Source organism: Rana temporaria, chromosome 1, assembly GCF_905171775.1.
Source record: "Rana temporaria chromosome 1, aRanTem1.1, whole genome shotgun sequence".
NCBI classification, from domain to species: domain Eukaryota; kingdom Metazoa; phylum Chordata; class Amphibia; order Anura; family Ranidae; genus Rana; species Rana temporaria.
In genome coordinates, this window is record NC_053489.1 from 156,391,272 (window position 1) to 156,417,312 (window position 26,041).

Here is a 26,041-nt window from a genome sequence, read left to right on the forward strand (position 1 = left end):
GGGATCGTGGCCTGTCAGATTCTGTAATTTCTACCATGTTGAGGGCACGTAAATCGGCTTCCAGGAAGATTTCACACTTGGAAGGCTTACTTTTCTCTGTGAAGAAATGGGGTTGTGTCCATGCACCTATTCGTTGTCAAGGGTCCTGCTGTTCTTACAGCGTGGGGTGGACCAGAGGATGGCTTTGAGTATGGTCAATGGGCAGATTTCTGCCATGGCTTTTTTTTTCTAGTGCGGACATTCGTGCAGGGGGTTCGGCATGTGGCCCCTTCGGTCTGCCCTCCGCTGCCGCCATGGGATTTAAACCTGGTTCTCTCGGCTCTTCAAAAGCCTCCGTTTGAGAACATTAGGGAGATTCCCTTGCAGACGTTGTCTCAGAAGGTGGTCTTCTTGGTGGCGATTACGTCTGTCAGGCGTGTTTCTGAGCTGGCGGCCTTGTCCTGCAAGGCTCCATTTCTGATCTTTCACAAGGATAAGGTTGTGCTGCGTCACAACTTTTTTTTCTTCCTAAGGTCGTTTCGGCCTTTCACCTCAATGAGGATATTGTCCTCCCGCGACCTTGTGTCCTCGCCCGTCTCATCCAAAGCAGATTTGCGTTGCACTCCTTGGACGTTGTTCGCGTTCTGCTGGTGTACCTTTCGGCTACTGCTCCATTCCGGAGGTCCGACTCACTGTTTGTCTCGGTGGCTGGTCCGAAGAAGGGCCTGGCGGTCTTGTCGTCCACCATTTCTAGGTGGATCAGGCAGGTCGTGATCCAGGCTTATGCTTTGAAGAGGCGGGTGCCCCCCTTTCCTGTCACGGCGCATTCAACCAGGGCAATTGGTGCCTCTTGGGCTTTCCGACACCAAGCGTCCGTTTCCCAGGTGTGTAAGGGGGCGACTTGGTCGTCCGTTCACACTTGCACACACATCAACCTTGTAAAATGTTGTGAATCTTCGGATGCTTCCTTCGGCCGCAAGGTTTAATGCTGTTTCCACGTGTGTGTGTGTGGTGTTTTTTTTTTTTTTCTTTCGACACTGCTTTGGGAAGTCTCACTCTGTCAAGAGTGCTGTGTCCGTCCATGAACGAAAGAGAAAATAGGATTTTTGTACTCACCGTAAAATCGTTTTCTCTAAGTTCATGGATGGACACGGCACCCACCCCTCCTTTTATGTGTTTGTACTGCTTTTTGATGAACTGAGCTGAATGGTGCAGGGAGAGGGGTTGTACAGTTATGTGTTTAAACAGTTAACTAGGAGAGGACTAGGCAGAAACAGGTTAAGATCTCAGGCAGAATTGCTGCAATTCTGTCCATGATGGCAAAATTCACTACAATCACAAAATGCAGGTTCAGATGCCATTCTTTTCAATGGCACCGACCAATGCTATTTTCACACGATTTTTCACACAGCAAATCGCATAGTGAAGCTTGTTGCCCAAAAAGAACATGATTCTGTCTGAGATTTCAAAACGCCAAGTGTGAATGGAGCCTTACTGTTAGTGGTTAGCTAAATTCATTCTCCATTGTCCCACTGTATTTAGGACTGTAGCCACCCTCTTGCTTACTCCTGAGATGGACTATGAGACTTTTAGTGTGCAAAGCAGTGAATGTAACCACAATTACCATGCAAGACTGATCATTCCAAATGTGAGGAGGAAAGAGTTCACTTATAAGGGAATGGGGGGGGAAGGGAAGCTCCGATTTTATTTCTTGTAAAATAGATTACAGGTCCATTTAGTAGTAGTGGGGGGGATTTTTGGTGTCACTGTTCCCTTTTGCCGATGAAGGCTAACCTGCTTTCAGTTGAATGTCAACTTGTAGCTGTAGGTATAGTCTGGGTGGCTAGCACTCATTACTATAGCACTGGGGTCATGAATTCACTTTTACATTAGTGACCCACTATTTTAGCTCTAGCCAAGAGCTTTTGTTTTCTCCCAAATACAATATGGAAGTGGGGGATTAAGGCAGTAATAAACCTAAAGGCAAACACTTTTTTTTATTTATATTGCAGCTTACTAGTTCTTGGATGTGGTGGCTTCATACATTGTTTTTTAGACTTTCCTTTATGTTCATCTGACGATTTATGACTCCAGCCATATCACTCATTCAGTGTTCTGTGAATAGTAAAACTACAAGCTCTGACAGACTTGGCAGCTGTCTGCTTGTAGTTCTCAACTAACTACCATGGTGCTGTGAGCGATGTGGTAGTTCATTGATTCTTCCTGTTGGCGTGTATCTGCTTGCTCATGTGAGGTGCAAGCAGATACACTGACTGATCTGCAGGAGACCTGCATGGCATTAGCAATCTGCTGATGACTAGTGCAATGCTTTACAGACTCCTGCAACAAATAAATGCACTTTTGCAGGTTAAAATGTATAATTTTTGTCAAAAGGTGAACTTTTTCCTTTTTAATAGCACTTTAATTGGCTTAATTGACCATAGAGCAGTGGTGCACAACCCCAGTTCTTCAGGCCAGCAAAAGCAAATGTATATTTTCCCAGCTGTCTGGTACAATAACAATTGTTAGTGACCTACATAGGAGAATAATTCTCTTGCATCTAAATCTGAAGGGAGCTGAAAAACATGCACCAGTGTGGAAAGGGGGGTTGGTGGGGAAGGCCTTAAAGGGGTTGTAAAGGAATTTTTTTTCCTTAAGCATCCTTTTACCTGCAGACATTCCTCTTTCCACTTCCTCATTGTTCGTTTTTGCTCAGAAGTTGCTCTGTTCACTTCCTTCTTGTCTGATTTTACTGACCACCGTGAAGGGAGGCTTTACTGCGGTGGTCAGCAACGTGCTCGCCCCCTCCTGGGAACTACAGCTGTGTGGCAGGACACTCTCTACGTGTTAGACTTCAAGGAGGTGTGAATTACTGGGCGTGCCACAGTTCATACTGGGAAATGTAGTTCTTACATGAACGAACGATGCAAACCAGGAAGTGAATGAGAGAACAGAAACTAGGATGCCGGAGGTGATATAGATGAAGGAATTTAATAGATATTTACTTTGTTTTTTTAACAGAATCGTTGCACAATTCTGTCTACCTTGCAGACATTAATTTTAGGCAACATTTTTTTTTTCCTTTACATCTGGAGTTCCACTGCCCTAGATTGTTGTACAATTGTTTTAAGAACATTATCGTAAGCTCCCTCAGAAGCAGGGATTGGTGTACTCTGTAATTCTCTGTATAATGTGCAAGCAAAACAAAATTGTCTGTCTGCAGTCTTTTTTTTTATTTTTATTTTTTTTTATTTTTTTTGCGTGTTTTTGGTTGTCTGTCATAATCATGTGTGTTTTTTTGTGTTTCATCTTCTTCTAGAACATAAGTGTTGGAAACAGTCCCAACCCTTCTGCAGAACACCTTGACAGAGCCGAACATGCTACCTCATTTCCACTTGTAAGTGAAACACAAAATGTTCATTATATCTGACTAGATATTCAGCACAGGATCATGTATCGCGTAAAAAAAATCACTATTGCTAGCCCTACTGTTACATCCATGTTTGCTGCTATTTTTTGCATTTTGGGTAAAAACATTGGTGGTGCATGAAGTGTTTGTGGATATCATTAACTTTCAGTATCAGAGGTTATATTGGCCTCTGCAGTTGTGGGCATTTTAATGTACCCTGATTATTAGAATTTTAGGACTCCAATAGTCTTTAAAAGCCAGTCCAGTAAAAGCTGTCATAATGCTTTGAGATCCTGGTATATTTGATTGTTTTATTTTTTTGGCGTAGGATTTCAGTGTAGACTTTTCAGAGATTGACGGTTTGGTCCGACAACGAAGAAAGGACATAGAAGAATACAGTAGCACGGGCTCTCAAACACCAGAATCTGAAAACTCTCAAGGTTAGCCCATGTTCTGTTCTCTTAATAAAGCCGCAAAATGAAAGTGTAACTACCTACCCCCTTCCCAGTAACCATTTTATTGCCTTTTGATCCTAATTCTTCCACTTGCTCTGTGTGTGTGTGTGTGTGTGTGTGTGTGTGTGTGTGTGTGTGTGTGTGTGTTGTGGTTTTTTTTATTTTTTATTTTTTTTTTTGCATCAAAAGGCATTATCTGTCTTTGGGATAGTATAATCTTAGGTGGGCATGTTGTTTTTAAATGGATGAGGAGCCTTATTTAGGTTTGAAAAATTTTAAGTCAGCATCTACAAATACTGATGCAGCTGTCTTTTAATAAAGACACTTGCCAGCAGTGTCTTCACCAGGGCCGGTTCTTCGCTGGTCTTTGGGTCCCTCGGCAGTATCACCACCCCACTGCACATGCATTACATTTTTGGTTTTGGCTTGAATAATGCTTTAACGGCTTGCCGACCAGCCGATGGTTGTGGGCAAGAGAGCCAGAACGTGCGGATCCCTTTTCTGTGAGGAGAGGCAGATCGTGAGTTCCTACTAGCTAAGAACAGCAATCTCCCAGCTCCTAGTCGGTCCCACCCCCCTACAGTTAAAACACACGGTTGACCACCACTAGTGTTAAGGAGGGCCACAGGTTGAGCACCCATGCTTAAGGTTGAATTGTTAAAATATAATGGAAGTGGAGTTTCCATTTGATATAAAACGTGTGTAGTGGTTATTTTTTTTATTTTTTTTCCTTGCACAATGGGGGTTATTTTTACGAAAGGCAAATAAACTTTGCGCTACAAGTGCGAAGTGCACTTGAAATTGCACTGAACGTGCACTTGGAAGTGCGGCCACTGTAAATCTGAGGGGTAGATTTGAAATGAGGGGAAGCTCTGCTGATTTTATTTAATCATGTGCAAGCTAAAATACTGTTTTATTTTCATTGCATGTCCCCCTCCGATCTACAGTGACTGCACTTCCAAGTGCAATTTCAAGTGCACTTTGCACTTGTAGTGCGACGTGGATTTGGCTTTTGTAAATAACCCCCAATGTGTTGCCATTGATAAACAACCATTTTAAATAAATTTCAATTTAGCGTGGCGTCAACAAGTTATCAAACAGATCGGTACAACCAGATTGGTAAAACCCATCACCCTTCCTATCATATAAATGAACTGTTTTTGCAATTGAAAGCTTTTTTTTTTAAATGGCAGAAAATTGTGTAAAAAAACAGCATTGCGGTTGCAGACCTTTGCTTCTGCTACTAATTTTAGTTTTCTTTGGTCCATTGAGTATAACTACATCCACTGACCTTAACATTTGTTTTACGTCTAGAATTCCAGGATCAAGACAAAAACGTCACCACAAAGTCTCACAACCCTGTAGTTGTGGAGAGTCAGAAGAGCCCTGAGAGAAGTAAATTGATTCAACAAAAGACAGGCAAGTCATTTTATCCTTCTCTTTTTTTTTTTTTTTTTTTTTTTTTTAAATGCGAGCCTACATCTGAGCAAAGTATAATGTTTACTGCATGTTCTTATCTTACAGATCACAAAAGCTTGTTTAAGAGACCAAACATTTCACAGATTACCTCCTTGAATGGCTTGCTTTTCTTCTATGCAATTCTGTAAGTTGACCTTTTCATATCATACATTTATAGCCATGCTTGTGTTTTTAAAGCTGTAGTTGCAGTGTAAGATGCCAAACATTCCTGAACCCTATAAAACGAATTTCTCTTCCGTTCATGGACGGACACGGCAGCCTTTGACCTTAGGGTTATATCCGCTTCCTTCAGGAGAGTTGGGCAGAAACAAAGCACTTTAAGTGTCAACAACACTTTCCTTAGTGCAGCTTCTCCCAGGGGGCGTGGTTCCCTGGGTATAACCCACACCCTGCTCTAGCAGCTCCAGTTTCTTTCTGCGTAACGTCAGGAGAGGACAGGCACTCTGGAGTCCCTGTACTCTGGAGAATTTTTTTTTTTATCATTTTGTTCCTGCATTTTGAATCCTGTGATTCTTCTATCAACAGCCGACTGGGTGACAGGCTGGGTCTTGACTCTTGTAGTCCCCCCATGTTCGGCCATCGAGCGTGTGCCGGCCCTCAGCTCGGCTCTGGGTCGTCCACGACAGGCCCCATTGCTCCAGGGGAGGCCGGGGAACAACATGTTCCAGGACACACATATGACCCGTCTCTATGGCCTTGTCACAGTGTGTCTGGCCCACAGCCATGCCGTTGGTGGACGTTGGTTCTGTCCGGGATACCTCCAGCCGTTCGTCGCAGGATGGGTAAGTAGTGGCCCCTTGCCCTGGCAAGGTGGTGTGGCTGGTGTTTTCCCTGGGGAGGTCAACCGAGGGTCTGCCCTGCTTTCCTCTCTCCCTTTCACTCTCCCTCCTTCCACAGACTGGGTAGCGGCTGTGAGGAGGGGCCTCCTGGGGTTTCTTTATTACCACCGGGGGCCCGTGTGTTGTGGGGGACTGTGTTTTTACTCTGGGAGGTGCTGCTGTGTAGTGTTAGGTGTTTGGTGCATCACTGGGGATTTTAAACTGCACCATGGCCGCCATTTTGCCGTGGTCACAGTTTACATAGCTCGGCGGCCATTTTCCTGTAGCCTCCTGGTGATTTTTACCTCAGACAGCGGCCATCTTGGAAATGTCTTGGCCTCTTGTGTCTGTTTTAGCGCTGCAAAACGCCGCAAATCTTCCCTAAGGTGACAGACGCAACACAGCCAGCACATCAGAGCACACCTCAGGTTTTCAGCTCTCTGCAGCCGGGTGGGGTGGTGAGTCCCTGGGAGGCCTCTGCTTCTATTTTTGCAGCCAGGAGGTGACCGGTGGGTTGTTCTATCTTGCAGTACACAGCGGTGGGGCAACATGGAACCTAAACCTGGTGTTTCTGCCCCAGCAATGCCTAAGTTATACTTTAATCCCCCTGCCGCATCTGTTGAGGCAATGTCGGCTGTCCTTGAGGCGTTTCTCGCCAGGTTTGAAGCGGCTAGTGCCCAGAAGGGGGGTACAAATCGCCCCCTCCCTGAGCCTGCTTCTGGGGATATCTCTGACACAGACTCATTGCCTGCTGTTGCTTCAGGATCTGGTCATGTCAGATGATGCAGGCTTAACCCACACGGACTGTGAGGATGACTCTGCCTCAGGGTCAGTAAATGATAGAGAATTTGTTGGAGCTCTTATTTCTGCGGTGCGTGATACTCATAAACTTGAGGATTTGGCGGGGGCACCGGATGTGCCGGTCCCTTTTGGGTTCCCGAAAACTGCCCAGCACCGCAAAAGTATTTCCCTGTATTCCATATTTGGAACAATTGCTATGTAAGGAATGGGACATGCCACAAAGTTTTTGCTGTTCCTAAAAACTTTGCGGTCCGTTATCTCTTTGAGGAGGACTTTTTGAAAAAGTGGGTCTCTCCTCCATCAGTGGACCCTCCCGTGTCCAGACTGAGTAAAGCCACCACATTGCCTGTGGAAGGGGCTCCCGCTTTTACGGACCCCACTGATAGGAGAGTGGAGGCTGTGGCCCACTCTATGTTTACGGTTGTGGGTTCGGCTGTGAGACCGGTTGTGGCCGGGTCTCTGGTGTCGCAGACACTGGCTGAACGGGCAAAGTTGTTGCTGCAGAAGCTGGAGGAGCAGGATGCTTCCGAGACCTGCAAGGACCTGGCTGAACAATTGGTTCAGGGTCTAAAATGTGTCCGAGTCGGCCCTGGATACGCTTCCCTTGCTTTCCAGAGCCTCCGCGGTGGTACTACGCCGCCTTGTGTGGCTGACATGCTGGTCTGCGGACCAATCCTCCAAGAAGGCCTTGGTGGATTTGCCCTTTAAGGGTGAGCGGCTTTTTGGGGCGTCCCTGGATGACATCATTAAGGATGCCACAGGTGGTAAGAGCACACTGCTCCCACAGTCTGGGAAGGGCAAGGAGCCTCGCCGTAGGCAAGGGCCCTCTTTTACTAGCCCAAAGCGTTTTTTGTTTTTGTTTTTTTGTGCGGCGGGAAAACATTTGCAAGGTTCTAAGGCGCCCGCTGCAGGGCAGAAGCGCCCCTGGTTCCGCAAGCCTGCGGACAAACCTGCTTCCGCATGAAGGTCTGCCCCGCCCGTGTCTCGGGTGGGGGGCCGGCTTCGCAAATTTGCGGCTCGGAGGTCTCTTCTCTCCGACCGTTGGGTTTGCGAAGTAGTTTCCTCGGGGTACAAGATAGTTTCTCTCTTGTCCACCAAACAGATTCTTTCCTTCCAACCTCCAGCTTCCTCCGGTTCGCCGGCAGGCTCTGTCCAGGATCTTCTGGTCAGGGGTGTGATTGTACCAGTTCCCTCGTTTGGAACGGTTTCAGGGGTTTTACTCCAATCTGTTCGTAGTACCCAAGAAGGAAGGGGTCCGTCCAATCCTGAACCTCAAGGCCCTCAATTGCTTTGTCAAGGTGCAAAAATTCCGGATAGTCGATTCGCTCGTTAATAGCAGCACTCCATCAGGGGGACTTCATGGCGTCCTTGGATATCATGGACGCATACCTACATGTTCCCATATGCACGAAGCACCAGAGGTTTCTGCGCTTTGCGATCAGAGAGGACCACTTTCAATTCATGGCCCTCCTGTTCGGCCTGGCCTCGGCACCACGGGTTTTCACCAAGGTGCTCGCCCCGATACTGGCCCTGCTGAGACAGCAAGGGATCGATATCGTGGGATATCTGGACGACCTTCTCCTGAGAGCTTCCTCAGGCTCAGAGTTAGAAGAGGACGTGTCTGACACGTGTCAGACTCCAAGAGTTCGGCTGGCTTCTGAATATCCAGAAGTCGGTGTTGGTTCCATCTCTGTGTCTGGAAGACCTAGGACTAGTCCTGGATTCCGCGGAGGCGAGAGTTTTTCTCCCAACAGAGAAACTCCAGACACTGCATTCTGCGGTACAGCAATTGTTGACCCAGAAGTGGTCGTCTCTTCGATTCTGCATGAGGGTTCTGGGTCTGATGGTGGCCTCTTTCGAGGCTGTTCCTTATGCCCAATTCCACACCAGGGAACTACAGAAGGAGATTCTGTCACGTGGGACAAGCTCCCGTCTTCTCTGGATTACCAGATTCAGTTGAGTCAACTGGTGCTTCAGACTGGGAAGTCTTTTCTGCCGTGCCAATGGACAGTGGTCACGACGGATGCCAGCCTCTCCGGCTGGGGGGGGCGTTTGGGGCGCCGGACTCAGGAGGAGTCCCGCCTTTCAATCAATGTTCTGGAGCTCCGAGCAATCAAGCTGTGCCTTGCCAGGTGGTCCCTGGAGCTGCAGGGCCGACCCGGTCAGTATCCAGCCCGACGACGCCACGGCCATGGCGTACGTCAATCAAGGAGGCACACAGGAGTTCAGCTGCAGCGACGGAGGTCGCGCACATCCTTCGGTGGGCCGAAAGGTCTGTTTCGGCTTTGTCGGCCGTGTACATTCCTGGAGTACAGAATTGGCAAGCCGACTTCCTAAGTCGCCAAACACTAGACCAAGGAGAGTGGTCACTTCACCCGGAGGTGTTTCAGAGACTGTGCCGAAAGTGGGGCACTCCAGACGTGGACCTTCTAGCGTCCGTCTCAATCGAAAGGTGCCACGGTTCGTGGCCAGGTCAAAGGACCCGTGGGCAGACGCGTTGGTGGCACCTTGGGGTCACTATCGCCTAATTTACGCCTTCCCTCCTGAAGCTTCTTCCTCGCCTGCTGCGCAGAGTGGAAGCCGAAGGGATTCCAACAATCCTGATCGCCCCAGATTGGCCACGCCGGTCCTGGTACGCGGACCTGGTGCGTCTGGTGGCAGACGTTCCCTGGTGTCTACCCCTGAGAGAAGATCTTCTGTCGCAGGGTCCAATCTTCCACCCTGCTTTACAGTCACTGGCTTTAACGGCATGGCTGTTGAGAGCCAGGTATTGAAGGACCAAGGCCTATCAGGCTTGATGGTCTCTACCATGCTGCGTGCACGGAAGTCTACCTCACGTAGGATTTACCATCATACGTGGAAGGCCTACATCTCTGTGAGGAGATGAAGTGGCACCCTCGTTCTTGCGTAGTGTCCAGGATTCTGCTGTTTTTACAGCGGGGAGTGAATCGGGCTCTCGCCTTGAGTCCGGTTAAGAGTCAGATTTCGGCTCTGGCCGTTTACTTTCAGCGACCCTTTGGCGGCGCACTCCTTGGTGCGCCATTCGCTGCCCCCATGGTACTTGAATTTAGTCCTTTTGGTGCTTCAGGATGCTTCCTTTGAGGACATCTGAAAGATCCCTTTGTTGACTCTGTCACAGAAGGTGTTTTTTTCTGGTAGCAATTACCTCGATCAGAGGAGTATCTGAACTGGCGCCCTTGTCTTGCAAGGCTCCCTACTTGGTCATCCATAAGGATAAGGTGGTACTGCGACCTCAGACGTGTTTTTTTCTCTCGAAGTGGTTTCGGCTTTTCACATTAATGAGGACATTGTTCTTCCATCCTTATGTCCTCAGCCGAAAAACCAGAAGGAGGCCCCTTTACATTCACTGGATGTGGTTCGGGCCCTATGAGTGTACTTATCTGCTACGGCTCCGTTCCGGAAGTCGGACTCACTGTTCGTGACGGTGGCTGGTCCCAAAAAGGGTCTGGCAGTCTTGTCGGCCACCATTTCTAGGTGGATCCAACAGGTTGTGGTTCAGGCCTATGCCCTAAAGGGGTGGGCGCCTCCCTTTCGGGTTACGGCGCATTCGACCAGGGCGATCAGTGCCTCTTGGGCTTTCCGGCATCAAGCCTCTGTGTTACAGGTGTGTAAAGCAGCAACCTGGTCGTCGGTCCACACTTTTTCAAAGATTTACAAGGTGGATGTGAGTGCACCTTCTGATGCCTCCTTCGGCCGCAGAATTTTTTTGACACTGCTTGGGGACGTCCCTAAGGTCAAAGGCTGCTGTGTCCGTCCATGAACGGAAGAGAAAATAGGATTTTTGTACTCACCGTAAAATCCATTTCTCTGAGTTCATGGACGGACACAGCACCCACCCCTCCTTTTTTTGTTTGTACTGCTTGTTACGAACTGGAGCTGCTAGAGCAGGGTGTGGGTTATACCCGGGGAACCACGCCCCCTGGGAGGAGCTGCACTGAGGAAAGTGACACTTAAGTGCTTTGTTTCTGCCCAACTCTCCTGAAGGAAGATTTTACGGTGAGTACAAAAATCCTATTTTTTGCATCACTTTTATAATGCGTCTATGGCAAAAATAGTATCATTAATTTATTGGTACTTCAGCTGAGCTGTAATAAAATTCCAATGCATTTATTACATTGTGTAAAAAATGGGTAGTTAAGCGCTGATATGAACCAAAAATATTAAGATGATGAATAAATGATTAAAGCTGCATATATTTTAAAAGTGTAATGGTATCACCACATGTGCTATATTAATAGAGTAATAATGCGCTAAAATCAACCTTCCAATATTGCCTTAATTTATACACATTCCAATGGCATAAAAACAATAGGTGTAAAATGAAAAAGCAGCTGTTCACATATTGGACTTTCAGGATTGCTTTTAAATTTTACACCTATTGTTATGCCATTGGAATATGTATAAATTAATGTAATATTGGAAGGTTGATTTTAGTGCATTATTACTCTTGCACTGTGCTTTACAGCAATGAAATTGGGTGCATCAGTTGACACCCATGAAGATGTTTAAAATCGAATGCTCGAGCCCACAATATGTACTCTAGAGCCAGTTAGTCAGGCATCTGTCACCTACCAGTGTGTTCTTGGGTGGGCTTTCCATTAGCTTCTCGTGTCTAATAGAATCTGATGGAAACCCACATATTTGGATCAAAATATGAAACACAACTTTACTTTTTCCAGACCGTCTCCAAAAGCAAAATTTAGATATAATTAAGTTTTCCTTTCCATGTTTTTCATGTAACACCCCTTCATTGCCAGCCATGAAACAATTACCCAAATTACTTGTGTTTTTTTTTTTTTTATAGTAAAAACCTAAGTTTTGAAGAAATATTTTTGGTTTCAATGAAAATGCTAGAATATTATGAAACCCCCGTAAAGCTGGCACCCCAGGGTGATCTCTTTTGCCACAATTTTTTTGAAAATTGAGAAGCTTGCTGGTATTAAGGCGGTTGAGCATGGCAATGATGCACTAGATACATTAATGTACAGGTCACGCACAGAGAATGCGGTGAAAGGGATAATTAACTGGTTACATGGCTTTAGATGGGCAGGATAAGAGGTGAGGGGTTAATTATATAGGTCACTAGAAACCGCATTATGTGTAGGTGAGAATGAGGACCGGAAACTAAAAAAAAATAAAAAAATCCTGTCACTGCAATTGGATGGCTCAGCAGCTGCTGATCCGTTCATTTAGTACCCATTTAAAAGTACTGATCTTCCCTTTTTATCTATTGTAAGGGGAAGGGATAAGCACTGTAAAGAACACGTGATTGCTGTGACGACCAGTCACAGCGATCACCTGGTACCTACAAAGATTAACTGGGTACAGTGTCTGTGCCCAGCTGTCTAATGATGGTGGGGTATACACCGGTCCCCCGGCATGTATCAAGATCCGCTGGACAATGACACATGAGTGGTTATTGAGGATTTCACAAATTCCTAACTCATGTAAAATTTAAACGTGTGTGAGTAAAAAAAAAAACAACTTGCACAATATGCTTAAGTCTGCTGGTCCCATGGGGAAAAAGTCAGCTCTGAAAAACTGCTTATTCACTGAAGACTCCTTTCAGGACTAACTGGCAACTGCTTCCCTGCCTCTTCTGTTTTTCTGCCATGGACAAGTGAGTGGGTTAAGTGACCGACCCAGGGTTGAATACTAGACCCAGTAACAAGTATGCACATGAGTTCTTGTGTTGATGCATAGTTTCTGGGGACAGTTGCCTCATTTGCACTGATGGAAGAGGTGCTACACTGTCAAGCTGTTATGCAGCCAAGGAATTGTAAAAAGGCTGAAGTTTGAGTTTCACTCCATTTGAAGTGCTTCTGATACTGGACCTTACACGAATATAATGATATGCACATTGTTATTGAGCTTTGTGTAGTCAAAGCCATTCATTATTTTGGATGATTAAGTGTGTGTGTGTGTGTGTGTGTGTGTGTGTGTGTGTGTGTGTGTTTGTTTAAATTGAAGTCTGTCTGTCTTAAATTGAAGTCTGTCTTGGTGACCAGTTGTCATTGGAACAGGAATAGAGGGTAAAGCGTTCAGTGGGTAACGTGTTCCAATCACAGCTGTTTGAGAGGAATTCCTTATTTTAGAGAGATCTCCTTTTCATTTGTTGTCTTTAGACAGTAAGTGAAGGAAGATCTCCCCAATAGGATAAAGTAAACATTCTCAGGGGTTTCAACCCTTCCCTATCTAAAGCTTTAAAATTTTGGCTTTAGATACAAACAATTGGTTAAAAACAATTATGTGTATTTAATGTGGCGTCATGGCAGCATGCAACAGCCCCAAAAAGTCTTCTCAAGAAACGGGCAAGTCAGAAGTTGTGCTTAATTACGGTTATCCTCGGCGCCAAGATTATATGTTCAGCTCGTCCTTGCTCCTTTATTGTGCTTAACAAGAGTACTTGCCAAACTGGCACACAAACCCCAGAAATCAAGCATGCAAGTCTGACTGTTCTTTCCTGTCTATAGTCTACTTTAAATGGGGACGATCTTTTTGTAATTTTTTTTTTTTTTCCTTTTTGACAGATAATCTGATTATAGCTATGCAATGAGCTTAAGATGGTGGCATTAACCTTGGCTCATAGTGGGGAAAACAATGGCGCATCTGTCACTGCTGAAGTTTTTATTTTTGTGGAAAATATGCTGTATTGTGTACATGTTTATGATGCCTGTCTCTTTACAGTGTCTGTCTGCTGATAGTCTCCACATTATATATGCAGTCAAGGATTGTGTATCTAGAGGAACGGCTTTCCACGCTTGGTTCTTTCCAGTAAGTATGTATTCTGGAGGGTAGGGTTCTGGTTAACAGTGAAATAATCTGCAGAGAACTTAAGAGCCAGTCAGGCATGAGAAAGTGGGAATTTATCTCCCCCTCCTAAGTAGTCCATCTTTGCTGCTCAGATTGCTATTGTGCTGTTTGTTTTGGTCAGAACAGAGAAATGTCAGACTTCAAGAACCTAGGTATTGTATGACCTGTCGCCTTCCTAAGTTAAAGCGTTTGTTACCCTAAAAAAAAAAAAAAAAATGGATCCTGTTCCCTTAAAGGGTAACTAAAGGAAGCTTTTTTTTTTTTTTTTTTTTTTCTTTAAAATAACATGTTATACTTACCTCCACTTTGCAGATCGTTTTGCACAGAGTGGCCCCGATCCACGTCTTCTGGGGTCCCTCAGCGGCTGTCTCTGGTCCTCCCCGCAATTACTCACCACAGTTTTGCAAGAGCTCGCATGGTGGTCAGTAATTGCAGGCGCGCTCCCGCTGTATCACTCGGCGTGCTGCGCCACTGGATGTGATTGACATCAGCCAATGGCTGCGCTGCTCTCAATCCATCCACTTTAGCCAATCGGCGGCCAGGCTGAGCGGCGAAGAGGATTTTGGGACCGCGCGGGACTTTCGAGGGGTCAGGTAAGTATAACGGGGGCTTGGGGGGGGGCCGGCAGTTTCACATAGATTGCATTAAGGTGACAATTTTTTTTTTTTTTTTTTTTTTCTTTCTTTACAACTCCTTTTTAAAGCCTTTTTCTCTTATCGTCCATGGACGGACACAGCTCCTTAAATCTTGACAAGTGGGTTATGTTCCCTGTTTACAGGAGAGGACTAGGCAGAAACATGTTAAATACATGTTACATTAACAGAGTTGAACAGCCCCGCCCCTCCAGACATAACCCTCCTCACTGCAGCTTGCAGCCTCAGTTTCGTTCTGCCTAGCAAGGAGAAGGACGTATGGCTCCCTTTGGGCCCAGCGCCCTGAGGAGAAATGTTATTTTACTTTACTTTTTCTTGAAGAATCTTCTTTCAACTGTTGGCTGACAGACAGGCTTCATAATATAGATTCTTGTAGTCTACTCAGTCCGACCAGCAAGCGTGGGCACACCTTTGCAAAGAGGCTTGGTCTGCCACGCCATACCCCATGACTCCTGGGGTGGCCGGTGAGCTTTGCTCCAAGGTCCACATATGACTGGGCTGTGGTGTTGTCTCACTCGCAGTGGACCGGGCCGACAGCTACCTCCATTTCGGTTGTAGTTCAAGCGAGGACTCGCTGACACATTCCTGACAGGACGGGTAAGTACAGTCCCTCCTGCTTCGGTGGGTTGGTACGGCTGGGCATTCCTGGGGTCCCTTCCTTCCCTGCTCCTTTCCCTTGCTGCATTGCTAACATTGCCGCTGTCAGGGGGCCTTCCTGAGGGGACTGTTATCTGGCCTGTTTTTTTTTTTTTTTCTTTTTTGTATTGGGCTTTCCTGTGAGGGATTTTTCACTGTTAAAAAGCCCTGTGATGAGCACAGATGTTTATGATTATACTTCAGCAGACGCTGACTGATTGGTGACACCTGTAACAGGTTTGCTTTTTATGCTGTATCTGTGTCTTATCCTTACATAAAACAGCCCTAGGAGGCTTTTCCTGTTTAAACACAGGTCCCTGCAGAAGTTACCTCACGGTTCTTTTCCTCACAGGCAGCGCTGGGCAGTCTCCTCCTGAGGGAGTCCCCTGGTTACTCCTGGTCAGCGCAGCAAGTGGGTGAGAGGCCCAGAATAGGGCTCTAGGAGCTTTTGTATGGACAGGTGTGCATATTATAATACACACTATATGTAAATATTGGAGTCAGTATCTGGGTCCTTCCCCACATGCTGGTGGTGGCAGCAGGTGTTAGCACCTGGGATTCCCACAGAGTTTTTATTGTTAGTCCTGGACACAGTTTGTGCCAGGGTGGGGGTGGACTGCGGGCGGGCGGTAAGAGTGCCCCCTTCCCCCGTTATCCCCTGGGGAATGCTCTGTTAGGCTGGGTTCACACTTGTCCGACAAACGGTCCTACATTGGGAGCCTCATGTAGCATGACGTGTGAAAATCAATGTTTCCCTATGAGAGCTGTCTTAACTGGTCCTACACAAGTCGGTCCGACTTTGAAAATGCTCCCTGTACTACTTTTGGTCCTACATTGATCCTACTTCAACCCATTGAATATCATTGAAGTCGGACCAAAGTAGTATCCTGTTCATGAAAGTAGGATGCATGTAGGACCAATGTAGCAGAGCAAAGTAGGATGAAAGTAGTGTAGTAGTGTGAACCCAGCCTTATGAAGCCATGGACCAGGTACCTAGTTTAAAAAAAAAAAAAAAAAAAGCAGAATAAGGCATTTATGGGTGCGCTTTTTACTGCTGCAAGGGACTCTCCTAAGCTGCATAGTGCAGCTGGGTTTCCGCCGAGGGCTCGGTCTTTTTTGGATCACACAAATCAGACCGCTGTGTAGGTTTTTTTTCCCTCCTGTGCCCTTCTTTGATAATTCCTGAGATGCGGAATGAGAAAAGCCAGTGAGGGCTTTTGTAGTCACTCACCGCCGGACGGGAACCCCCGCTTCTATGGATCTGACTGATAGAAGATCCGAAGTACTGACCCGTTCTATGTTTACCATGCTGGGGTCTGGCTTGCGGCCTATTGTGGCCACTACACTGGGGTCTCAGTCGGCGCTGGCGCCATTTTTTGGGAGGTTTTTCAATTACGTTAAACTCCCATTGGCACCCATTTTGTCGTAGCCGCGCTATGGCGCAGCTTACATTGTTCCGGACATTTTCCTGTGGCCGCGTTCTGAACGCTCGGCGGCCATCTTGGAGTAGTCCTGACCCCTAGTGCTGTATACAACTCGGAGTGAGCATTTTGCACCAGACCGTGGAGGAGCACCGACTCTCTCCTGAGGTTATTAGGCTAGCGGACCAGCTGGTCCAGGGCCTCATATAGGTCTGTGATGCTTCATTGAATGCTGTGCCCTTGTTATCCAGGGCGTGTGTTTCAGAATGGTTTTATGCACACGGTGGTGTAGTGCTTAACTCCATTACTTGGCAGCAAGAGAGTCATTGGTTCGAATCCGGACACTGACGCCGATCTGCCTGGAGCTTGCATTGTCGTTCCCTGTGTCTGCGTGGGTTTCCTCCAGGTACTCCGGTTTCCTCCAAAGACATGTGTGCATACACCTACATAATATACATACACACTATGTGTGTGTATTATTTAGGGGCAACCCTCCCAGGCCGTCAAAGGCCCAGCTGGGGGACTAATCTGTCCCTGGGTGCGTAAGCCTGGGTGCGTAAGCCTATCACCCTGGCACCCAAATCCTGCTAATGTATGTAGCCTTCCCTCCCTGTCTCTAGGTGGGTGGGGCGGCTTGCAGGTTCACAATTCGGTGAAACCTCCCTGCTCTCCGACCAGTGGGTCTGCGAGGTGGTCTCTTCGGCGTACTAGATAGGGTTTCCTCCTATCCACAGAACAAAGTTCTTTCCTCGTGTCTTCCTCTCCCGGCCCGTCGGTCTGCCTTGGGCAGTGTGGGATTTGCTAAGCTGCGGGGTAATTTTACCTTTCCCGCAGGACAAGAGTTTGGGGGTTTTCTATGGGCCTCAGGCCCTAAATACCTTTGAACGTCAGGTAGTTCCGCATGGAATCCATTTGTTCGGTGGTAGCTGCGCTCCATCCGGGGGATGTCCTGACGTCTCCGGACATCAGGGACGCATACATGCATGTCCTGTTTTGCACATGTCAGTGTTTTTTTCTGTGATGAGAGAAGGGTCTCTGTCAGCCTGTAGCCCTCCCTTTTGATCTGGCGTCAGCTCCATGGGTTTTCAGCTAGGAGCTTGCACTTATCCTAACTTTGTTGGGACAGCGAGGCTTTGCCTCATTGGCTACTTGGACGACTTTCTTCTGAGAGCAGCTTCTGTCTCCGACCTAGTGGATGGGTTATTCCCATTCAGACCCTCCGAAGATTCCGGTGGACGTTTAGACCAGAAAGTGTAGCTCAGTGGCAGCAAGCCTGCCCTCCATGTGTGCGACCCAGGGTTCAAATTCTGGGCATGCTAGGTTCCGACTTGGGGTTGGAGTATCTAGTGTTGATCCAGACTCCTCGGTGGCAAAGGTCCTTCTTCCCCTGGAGAAATTGCAGACTCTTCAGTCTGCGGGGAAGGTATTGGCATCACGCAATCGGTCTTCTCTCCGGGCGCCTGCTGGTTCGGGGCCTGTGGGTAGCCTCCTTCAAGCCGGTACTGTATGCCCAGTTCCACACCCTGGTTTTCCAGGGGAAATACTGTCCAGGTGGTAAAAATCTCTTGTCTCAAATCATTAGTTTCCTGTGCGCCACCTAGTCAGTCTGAGTTGGTGACCGAGATCCTCGACTCTTCGGTCCGGGAAGTTATTTCTTCCTTCCAGTGGTCGGTGTTTACGACGGATGCCAGCTCACGGGTTGTGAATCGGGGGGGTTCACAAAACTGGGGGGTCCAGTCGGCCCTGAGTCGCTGGACTTGCGTGGACCTACGGCCACACCTCCCTGAATGTGTCTGGTCTCGGTAGCTACCCAGGGTCAGGCCTGGCCTGGCTAGTGCCTGGTGGGAGACCGTCTGTTCATTGTCCTACTATTTTAGGCGATCAGGCTATGCTTCTCCTTGTGGTCGACCGATCTGGTTTCAGCCGGACAACGCCACGGCCGTGGCTTCGGTCTACCATCAGGTAGACTACTGGAGTCGCCAGATGCTGGACCAGGGCGACTGGTCTTTGTGCTTGGTGTTTCGGCTCCCTTGCTCCCGCCGCAAGGGTGTCAAGGTTAGTGGCCATGTCTAGTGATCTCGTACAGACGCGTCAGTCGCGCTGGTGGCCCTGTTTTGTCTGTATCGTTTTTTTTTTGCCGTTCCTCCATGGTAGTTGCTTCCTCGGCCGCTCCAGTGTGGAGGCTGAGGAGATCCCGATGATTCTAATCACTCCAGATTGACCTCAAGGTCCTTGGTACGCTGATATCGGGCGCCTGGTAGCGGAGGCACCCTGGCGGTTGCCAGGGCAGGAGGTTCCTCTGTCTCAAGGTCCCATACTTTCTCCTGTTGTACAGTCACTGACTTGCTCAACATGGTTATTGGAAGCCAGACTTAAGGTGACCGGGGTCTGTCTGACTCTGTCATCTCAACAGGGCACCGTAGTCTTCTTCCGGAGGATGTACCGTCGCACCTCTCTTGGTGCGAATGGATGGAGTGACGTCCACGGACGTGCTCTCGGTGTCCAGGGTCCTGCTGTTTTTAAAGTTTGGAGTGGATCTAAAAATTGCTTAAAGCACCGTTTATGGGCAGATTTCAGCCTTGGCTGTGTTTTTAGTGGCCTTTTTGCGGCCCGTTCCCTGGTGGGTCCCCTTTTTTTTTTGTGTGCAGGGGGTTTGTCATATACTTTCTCCTCTTGGCCCATCTCTTTCCCCATGAGTTTTGACTCTGGTGCTCTCGGTTCTTCAGGAACCTTCCTTTTGGAAACATCAGAGATTTTCTCTTGACACTATCTCAGAAGGTGGCCCCTTTAGTGGCCTTTACCTGTTTAGAGTGGTTTCTGAGTTGGCGGTCTTGTCTTGCAAGCCGCTATGCTTGATCCTCCATAAGGATTAGGTGATGGTGCGCACGCGACCTTCCCTTCTTCCAAAGGAGGTTTCGGCCTTTCATACTTTAGGCGTGCTACGCGCTTTGCGGGTATACCAGCCTACTACGGCTCAGTTTCGGAGCTTCTGACTCTTTTGTGTCGGTGTCTGGTCCACTAAAGGGCCTGGCGGTCTCGTCGACCACCATTTCTCGGTGGATCAGGCAGGCCATCATACAGGCCTATGCTCCTAAGGGGCAGGCCCCCCTTACCGGTCACGGCACTTTCGACCAGGGCAATTGGTGCTTCCTGGGTTTTTTTTCCGACATCATCCGTCGGTCTCACAGGTTTGCGAGGTGGCGATTTGCTTGTCCGTTAACGCTTTTTCCAGAATTAGCATGGTTGCTGTGAGTGCATCTTATGTTTTTTTTTCAGGCGCTAGTTTTTGCCGGCGGCTGTTTAAAGTTGCACCTCCTCCGTTGAGGAGCTCTGCTTGTTTTGGGGTGAAGTTAAAATTGGTTTTACTGATATATATTTCCCACCCCTCGTTTTTTGACACTGCTTGGGGACGTCCCACTTGTCAAGATTTAAGGAGCTGTGTCTGTCCATGGACGATGAGAGAAAATAGGATTTTTTGTACTCACCATAAAATCCTTTTCTCTGAAGTCCATGGACGGACACGGCTCCCACCCCTCCTTTTTAGGTTTGTACTGCTTGTTGCGAACTGAGGCTGCTAGCTGCAGTGAGGAGGGTTATGTCTGGAGGGACCGCCCCCTGGGCGGGGCTGTTCAACTCTGTTAATGTAGCATGTATTTAACATGTTTCTGCCTAGTCCTCTCCTGTAAACAGGGAACATAACCCACTTGTCAAGATTTAAGGAGCTGTGTCCGTCCATGGACTTCAGAGAAAAGGATTTTACGGTGAGTACAAAAAATCCTATTTTTTTACAGCGCTTGTGCAATTTGGCCTTTTTGTATCACCTGACATACCTGGTTGATCCTGCCCGGTTCTTCCCTCCCTCTGTAAACTGACCACTGTTTATCATGGCTGCTGAGCCCTGACACTGGTCAGTTTACATGTCTCTGCCATCCTCAGCTCTCCTATGTTGTCCTCCCCCCTCCCTTGTGACAGTGCCTGCCCTCCTGCTGCTGAAATTAGTTTTACATTTTCTTACAATGTTTTGGTAATGTTGGGTGCCCCAGTGTGTGCGCTTTTATAAAAAATATACTGTTCTATACCTTATTTCAGAGTGGCCCTCACATGACTGCCTGCTTCACTCCTCCTGACTAATGTCAGCGGGGGATTCTCGGCTCCTCCAACTGTAGCTCCCAGATCAAGAAAGGAGAGAGGCGGCCAATCTTGTGAGCGGCGCTCTGAAATAAGGTATAGAACAGCAACAACGCTGTTCTGGCTTCAGGAGGGAGGGGCAATTAACAAAGTATTTTCTAGTATGCAATTCTGATGCCACCTTAAGCATATAAGCATTGCGTACAGGCAGGAGATGAGATGGTCTTTTATTCCTGCAATCTGCGCTGAGATGATATATTCATACAAATCCTGAATGTCAGCCATTCCAATACCACAGTTGCCCTACTCCAGTGTTTCTCAATTCCAGTCCTCAGGCCCCCCCAACAGGTCAGGTTTTCAGGATTTCCATTATTTTGCACAGGTGATTTGATCAGTTTCACTGCCTTAGTAATCACCACAGCCTTTTCATCTGAGGGAAATCCTGAAAACCTGACCTGTTGGGGGGGCCTGAGGACTGGAATTGAGAAACACTGCCCTACTCTGAAGTATGAGCTTTTCTGGCACCGCACCATGTGTTGTGGAAGTCTATTAGATCTCCCCTTTTTCTGGACAGTGACCTTGGATAGATGACCTCAATTCACTGCAAATGTACGATCTCCTGAATATTGAAACTACTACAGTCACAGAAGCAGTGGCATGGTTTATTTTGTAGACCTGATTACCACTGCAAATAACCCTCCTACCAGAACTAAAGCTGCTATTGAGGCTGCCTCATAGGGGGGATCGAGGGTGAGGCCTACTTTACTCCTACAGAAAGAATGGCAGGAAGTTTAGTCCTAGCAGATGACATTTTGTAAATGGAGTTGGGTGTCTGTCTTTCTTTTTTTGCCTAAACGTCTGTGTACAATTGCTGACAATCCCCTTCTCTTTCAGATGGTCGACAGAGCAAGGAATGAGCAGTTGGCACATTAATGCAAATCTAATATGTGAGGAATTGTCAGCCAACCTGGAAAAACTTGACAAGGTAGCCTCTCTTGCTGTTTTGTTTCTAGGCATCCTTGGGGTGCGTTCACACTGGTAGTTCTAACTGAGCCAAGGCGTGGTTCACCCCCTTGGTCCTGTTCATTGGTGTAATGTAAATTCTCTGAATTGTGCCCAGGATCATTTGGAAGAGATGGTCCTGGAGACAATTCCCTTCAGCGTGGGTGCAAACTGCGCCTGAGCACAAAACTTGTCATAGCACAGAAGCTGGGATCACTGGTCTGGTTGGCAAAGTGTGTGTGTGTGTGTGTGTGTGTGTGCTCAGGAATAGTTGCTTAAAGCCCAGTGTGAATGCAATCCAGTGGAGGACTGATTCACAGTCGAACTCTGGCATGGGTTCAGTTCAACCGTGCCAGTGTAGCGTGCACCCTTAAAGTCAACCTGGGACTACAAGAAAATGGTGCCTCCCCATAGTTATTGCATACCATTGGTCAAAAATGTATTGGTGGCTTTAGCCTGATATCCATCCAGCCACAGAAGTGTTTATTTGTGGGCAGTGGAATGGCAGAGATGGAATAACCCTGCCATTAAATAGGTCCTCAAAAAGGCATACCAGTAAAAGATGATTGAATAATTCAGTTTTCTGCCAGAATGATGCTTTAAGTAGAAATTCTCCTTTGACTTTTTGGGAATACAAGCTTTTATGGTTCCTCCCCCCACAGCTGTCACTGGTTCCTTAGGTGTGTGTGTGTGTGTGTGTGTGTGTGTGTGTGTGTGTGTGTGTGTGTGTGTCTCCGTCCATATTGGTAATTCATGTTGAGTTGGCAGTAGTGTTAATGTCGTAGACTAGAAGATATATATATTTTTTTTTAACTAAAATGGCATTTTAGTTGAGCTATAATTTTTGCTATGGCTAAAATGTAATTGACATTTGACATCAAAATGAACACTGTACTACCGCATAAGAATGAGGCATTACAGCCAATGGAGTTTACTGGTGTGTGTGTGTGTGTTAGACCCAACCCCCCCCCCCCCCCCAAGCTTTACTCCAAAAAGCAAAATTTGTTTTATTTTATGAAACTTGGTATTTATAAAGAGGTAAAATATCAACAGCTAAAAATTTATTTTATGTTTTTTAACCTTACTACCATAAGAAATAAACCTGTTAGATTTGTATATAGTGCTTGTAAATTCTAAAGGAAATGCATTCAAATCTAACTAAACCCATTACATTTTAGTCGACTAAAATGTACTGGATATTTTAGGCTAATTAAATACGACTAAAATGGCATCTTGGTCAAAAGACTATAACTAAAATGAAGTTGAAATTTGGTGTCAAAATTAACACGGCAGAATTTTGCTAGAGTCTGATACAAGCTTACAATGATTCAGTCCATTAATTAAGCACCCCTAATTTTAAAAGTTTTCAGTGCCGTTTACTTTTAATGGAACTTTTTTTATTTTTTTTATCTAGTGTTTTTTTTTTCCTGTCTTTACACAACCTGTGAGGTTTTTAAATGTGTCTTGCAGATTCAGAGAAGCTTGCAGAGGCTACTGGAAGATGCAGAATAAAACGCATGTTTACATTGATGGTACACCGCTCTCTGCTGGACAGAGGAATTTTATTGTGGAATCAATCACTGAACTGCACGGAAAGCCAGAAATTTCATCTCAGGAACGCTTTTTTTTTTTTCTAGTCCTTTTCTACTTGTTTTCCCCTAACGTGAGCAATGTGGTGGTTAAAGCCTTCTCACATTTCTTGCTTCTGACTTAAGAGAATTATTCTTACATTTCACTGTGAAAGACTGTTTTGCACATGTTTCTGTAAATGTATATTTGAAGCACTCCTTTCTTTACTGTCTTATTTATGTCAAGGGCTTTGTTTGCTGGAACCATAAACCAGCCCGGTGGAGACTTGATGTTTGCAACAGAATGCTGCCACTTTAAATCCAGTTACTGTGATAATGAGAATGGTATTGGGGCCTTCTGACCAATGAACTATGGAGTAATTTGCAACCTTAATGCCCATGTTGTCCACTGTGTAATCGTTCAGGAACCAGGCTACCTTGCCAATAATAAAGAATAAACTTTGTGCTATTGTACAGATGCTGCATCCTGTCCTCCTGAGATGTGCCTGTAACAGGAGTAGTCTCAGACAGCACAATTTTGGAGGTGCTAGGAGGGACACCAGTTTTGTCTTGATAAAAAAGTTAAAGTAGTTTATGCAGGTATGGTTGTTGGCAGTTATGTTTAAAGTGACCTTGTTGGCCCTTAAGCCGCCATCTTTATTAACCTGAAAACCCTTCTCTGTTCCTGTCGTTTTGATTGGGTTTTCTTAATTCATTAGGGGCCTGAATTCTTGACCAAGCTTTACCCTCGAGTGCCCCTTGTCCAACAAGTATGCCCTTGATGGCCACCAAAGAACTGTCATTTGGGGGGGCGGGGTGGTAGCTGACCAATGCTTAGGTCAGACGTCTAGTCTTTAGCCAAATAGTGAAATGTGCACAGAGGATAGTTTTTCTGGATAATAAAGGTAATGAACACCTTGCAGCATCTGCTCTGCGGCTGATCTTTTATCTGTATGTGGCTAAAATGGTCGACTGGTTTTAAGAGTACATCTTTATAGAGTACATTTTTTATAGACTCAAGTCCTCACAAAGCACACATGGATAACTACAGATTAGGCTGGCTATACATGATTTTTTTTTTTTTTTTTTTTTTTTCCAACCAGTGGGAGGATTGGGGGAGAAAAAAAATGCAGATTCTCCCATCCATACATTCAAGGTGGATGTGAGGAGAATTGCTCCCACTGTGGTATTGTATTCTGACAGCAGGGGGTCTTTCCTTCTGCTAGAATATGATTGGTGTTGCCAGCTATAGCTGCTGGCACCAATTGTTCACACAGGCTGGTTGTACCCAAGTCAAGCGACATGTAGACAATCGACCAGCCCATTAATGAATTTAATATTCGTCCCTGTTGGACTGACCACATTTCAATCAATGTATGGTTTGCTTAACTTTCCTGAGTCGCTGCCTTTTAAAAGGATTACTTGACCTGAATGTTTTCACATGGTCAGAAGTGCTGGCCACACTATTTAGTCATCTAAGCATAAAAGCATTGGTATGGTCAGAGCTCCTTTTTTATATAAAAATGCAAATGGATGTTTACTGTCAACACTTTGTGATTGCACTGATGGAAACAACACATGGGTACTTTAAATTGTTTCATTGTCCAACCCATACAAGTGATGGCTTTTTAATAATCTAATTCCCTCACGTGATTTGACTCATGCATTATCATCCTTGGGTGAATATATCGGCACACAAAATCATAACAATTATTGAATGAAGCCCCAGCCGATATACAGGCTTTCATCGCCTCAATTTGGTTCACATCATAAACTTAATACAAGGAAAGATCGTTTTAGCGTTTTCATTTAAGACACTGTTGCTAATTTTATTCAAATCCATTTGGCTAATCGGGTCTATTGTGTGGGTTTTACTTTTTGTGGGAGGTTTTATACTTTGAACCAGTCACTAACACTTTACTTGATATTGGCCAGAATTTTCTAAAGAGCAGAGCTGGAGCTGGACTAAAGAGTACTTGTGGAACCGTTTGCAGCAGTCGTCTATGTAGCTTGCATTGTTTTTGACGTGTGTACCTATGCTTGAAAGTCTTTGCCCTGTTACTGAATTTTAGTCATTGATGTTAATTTAAACTACAACTGGAGTGCAAAATCTGGCACCGCTCTGCATACAAACAACTGGCTTCCATATTTTTTTATTTTTTTGTCAAAGCTTAATTGAGCAAACTGAAGTTAAAAGCGGATTGGCTACCATGCGGCGCTGCACCAGATCTTGCACTCCCCAGTTTTAGTAAGTCAACTCCAATGTGTTTTCAGGACTTGTGTGAGAAATTCAATACCTTGAGAATTTTTGTGTTTTTTTTTTTTTTTTTTATTTGTATAATGTATCAGTTACGCCATAACCTTTAACACTAGTCTTACAAAACGGGTTGGATTATTTTTGGATACCTGACTTGTTCTGCATCTAATGTTTATATGGTATACCTATGTATGTTGAACTGTAGTTTTTAATCATTTCTATGAAATGTTTTTCATATTGCTAAAGTATTAAATAAATGTATACCTTGCACCAGGAGGAAATGTGTCTTTTTTTTGGACTGAAAAGTAAAATGGTAAATTTTGCAGAGAAAATCCCTTGGATAAAATGGTGTGGTGGTTTTGCTTCGGATCTTTTCTGGTGCTGCTTATGAATTGCTTTGTGCTTGCATAACTTATGAGCTGCCTTGTGGTGACCTTGCCCTGTATGGATGGGAAAATTTTGTTACGATGTCAAAACTGCTAATTTACACACATTTTTAGGACTGTACCAATTTTGATCACTGAGGGCAGCTCTAACTACAGTTTGTGTAGGTATAGAATCCTATGCGCTACCACTTATAAGAAATAGGAAGCCACTGCTC

General features: G+C 46.0%; 1 protein-coding gene across 5 annotated transcripts in view; it reads left to right on the top strand.

Annotated features, from left to right (window-relative positions):
• GRAMD2B (GRAM domain containing 2B) overlaps nucleotides 1-25,716 on the top strand; it is a 205,011-nt gene extending 179,295 nt beyond the window's left edge. For all 5 annotated transcript variants that reach the window (XM_040344560.1, XM_040344568.1, XM_040344578.1 and 2 more), the window contains 7 exons: nucleotides 3,299-3,376; nucleotides 3,717-3,828; nucleotides 5,158-5,262; nucleotides 5,368-5,446; nucleotides 13,650-13,736; nucleotides 21,508-21,598; nucleotides 23,086-25,716. In XM_040344560.1, the coding sequence (XP_040200494.1) occupies nucleotides 3,299-3,376; nucleotides 3,717-3,828; nucleotides 5,158-5,262; nucleotides 5,368-5,446; nucleotides 13,650-13,736; nucleotides 21,508-21,598; nucleotides 23,086-23,127 (594 nt within the window). In that variant the 3' untranslated portion in view covers nucleotides 23,128-25,716. The remainder of the gene's footprint in view (nucleotides 1-3,298; nucleotides 3,377-3,716; nucleotides 3,829-5,157; nucleotides 5,263-5,367; nucleotides 5,447-13,649; nucleotides 13,737-21,507; nucleotides 21,599-23,085) is intronic.
• The last annotated feature ends 325 nt before the right edge of the window (nucleotides 25,717-26,041 follow it).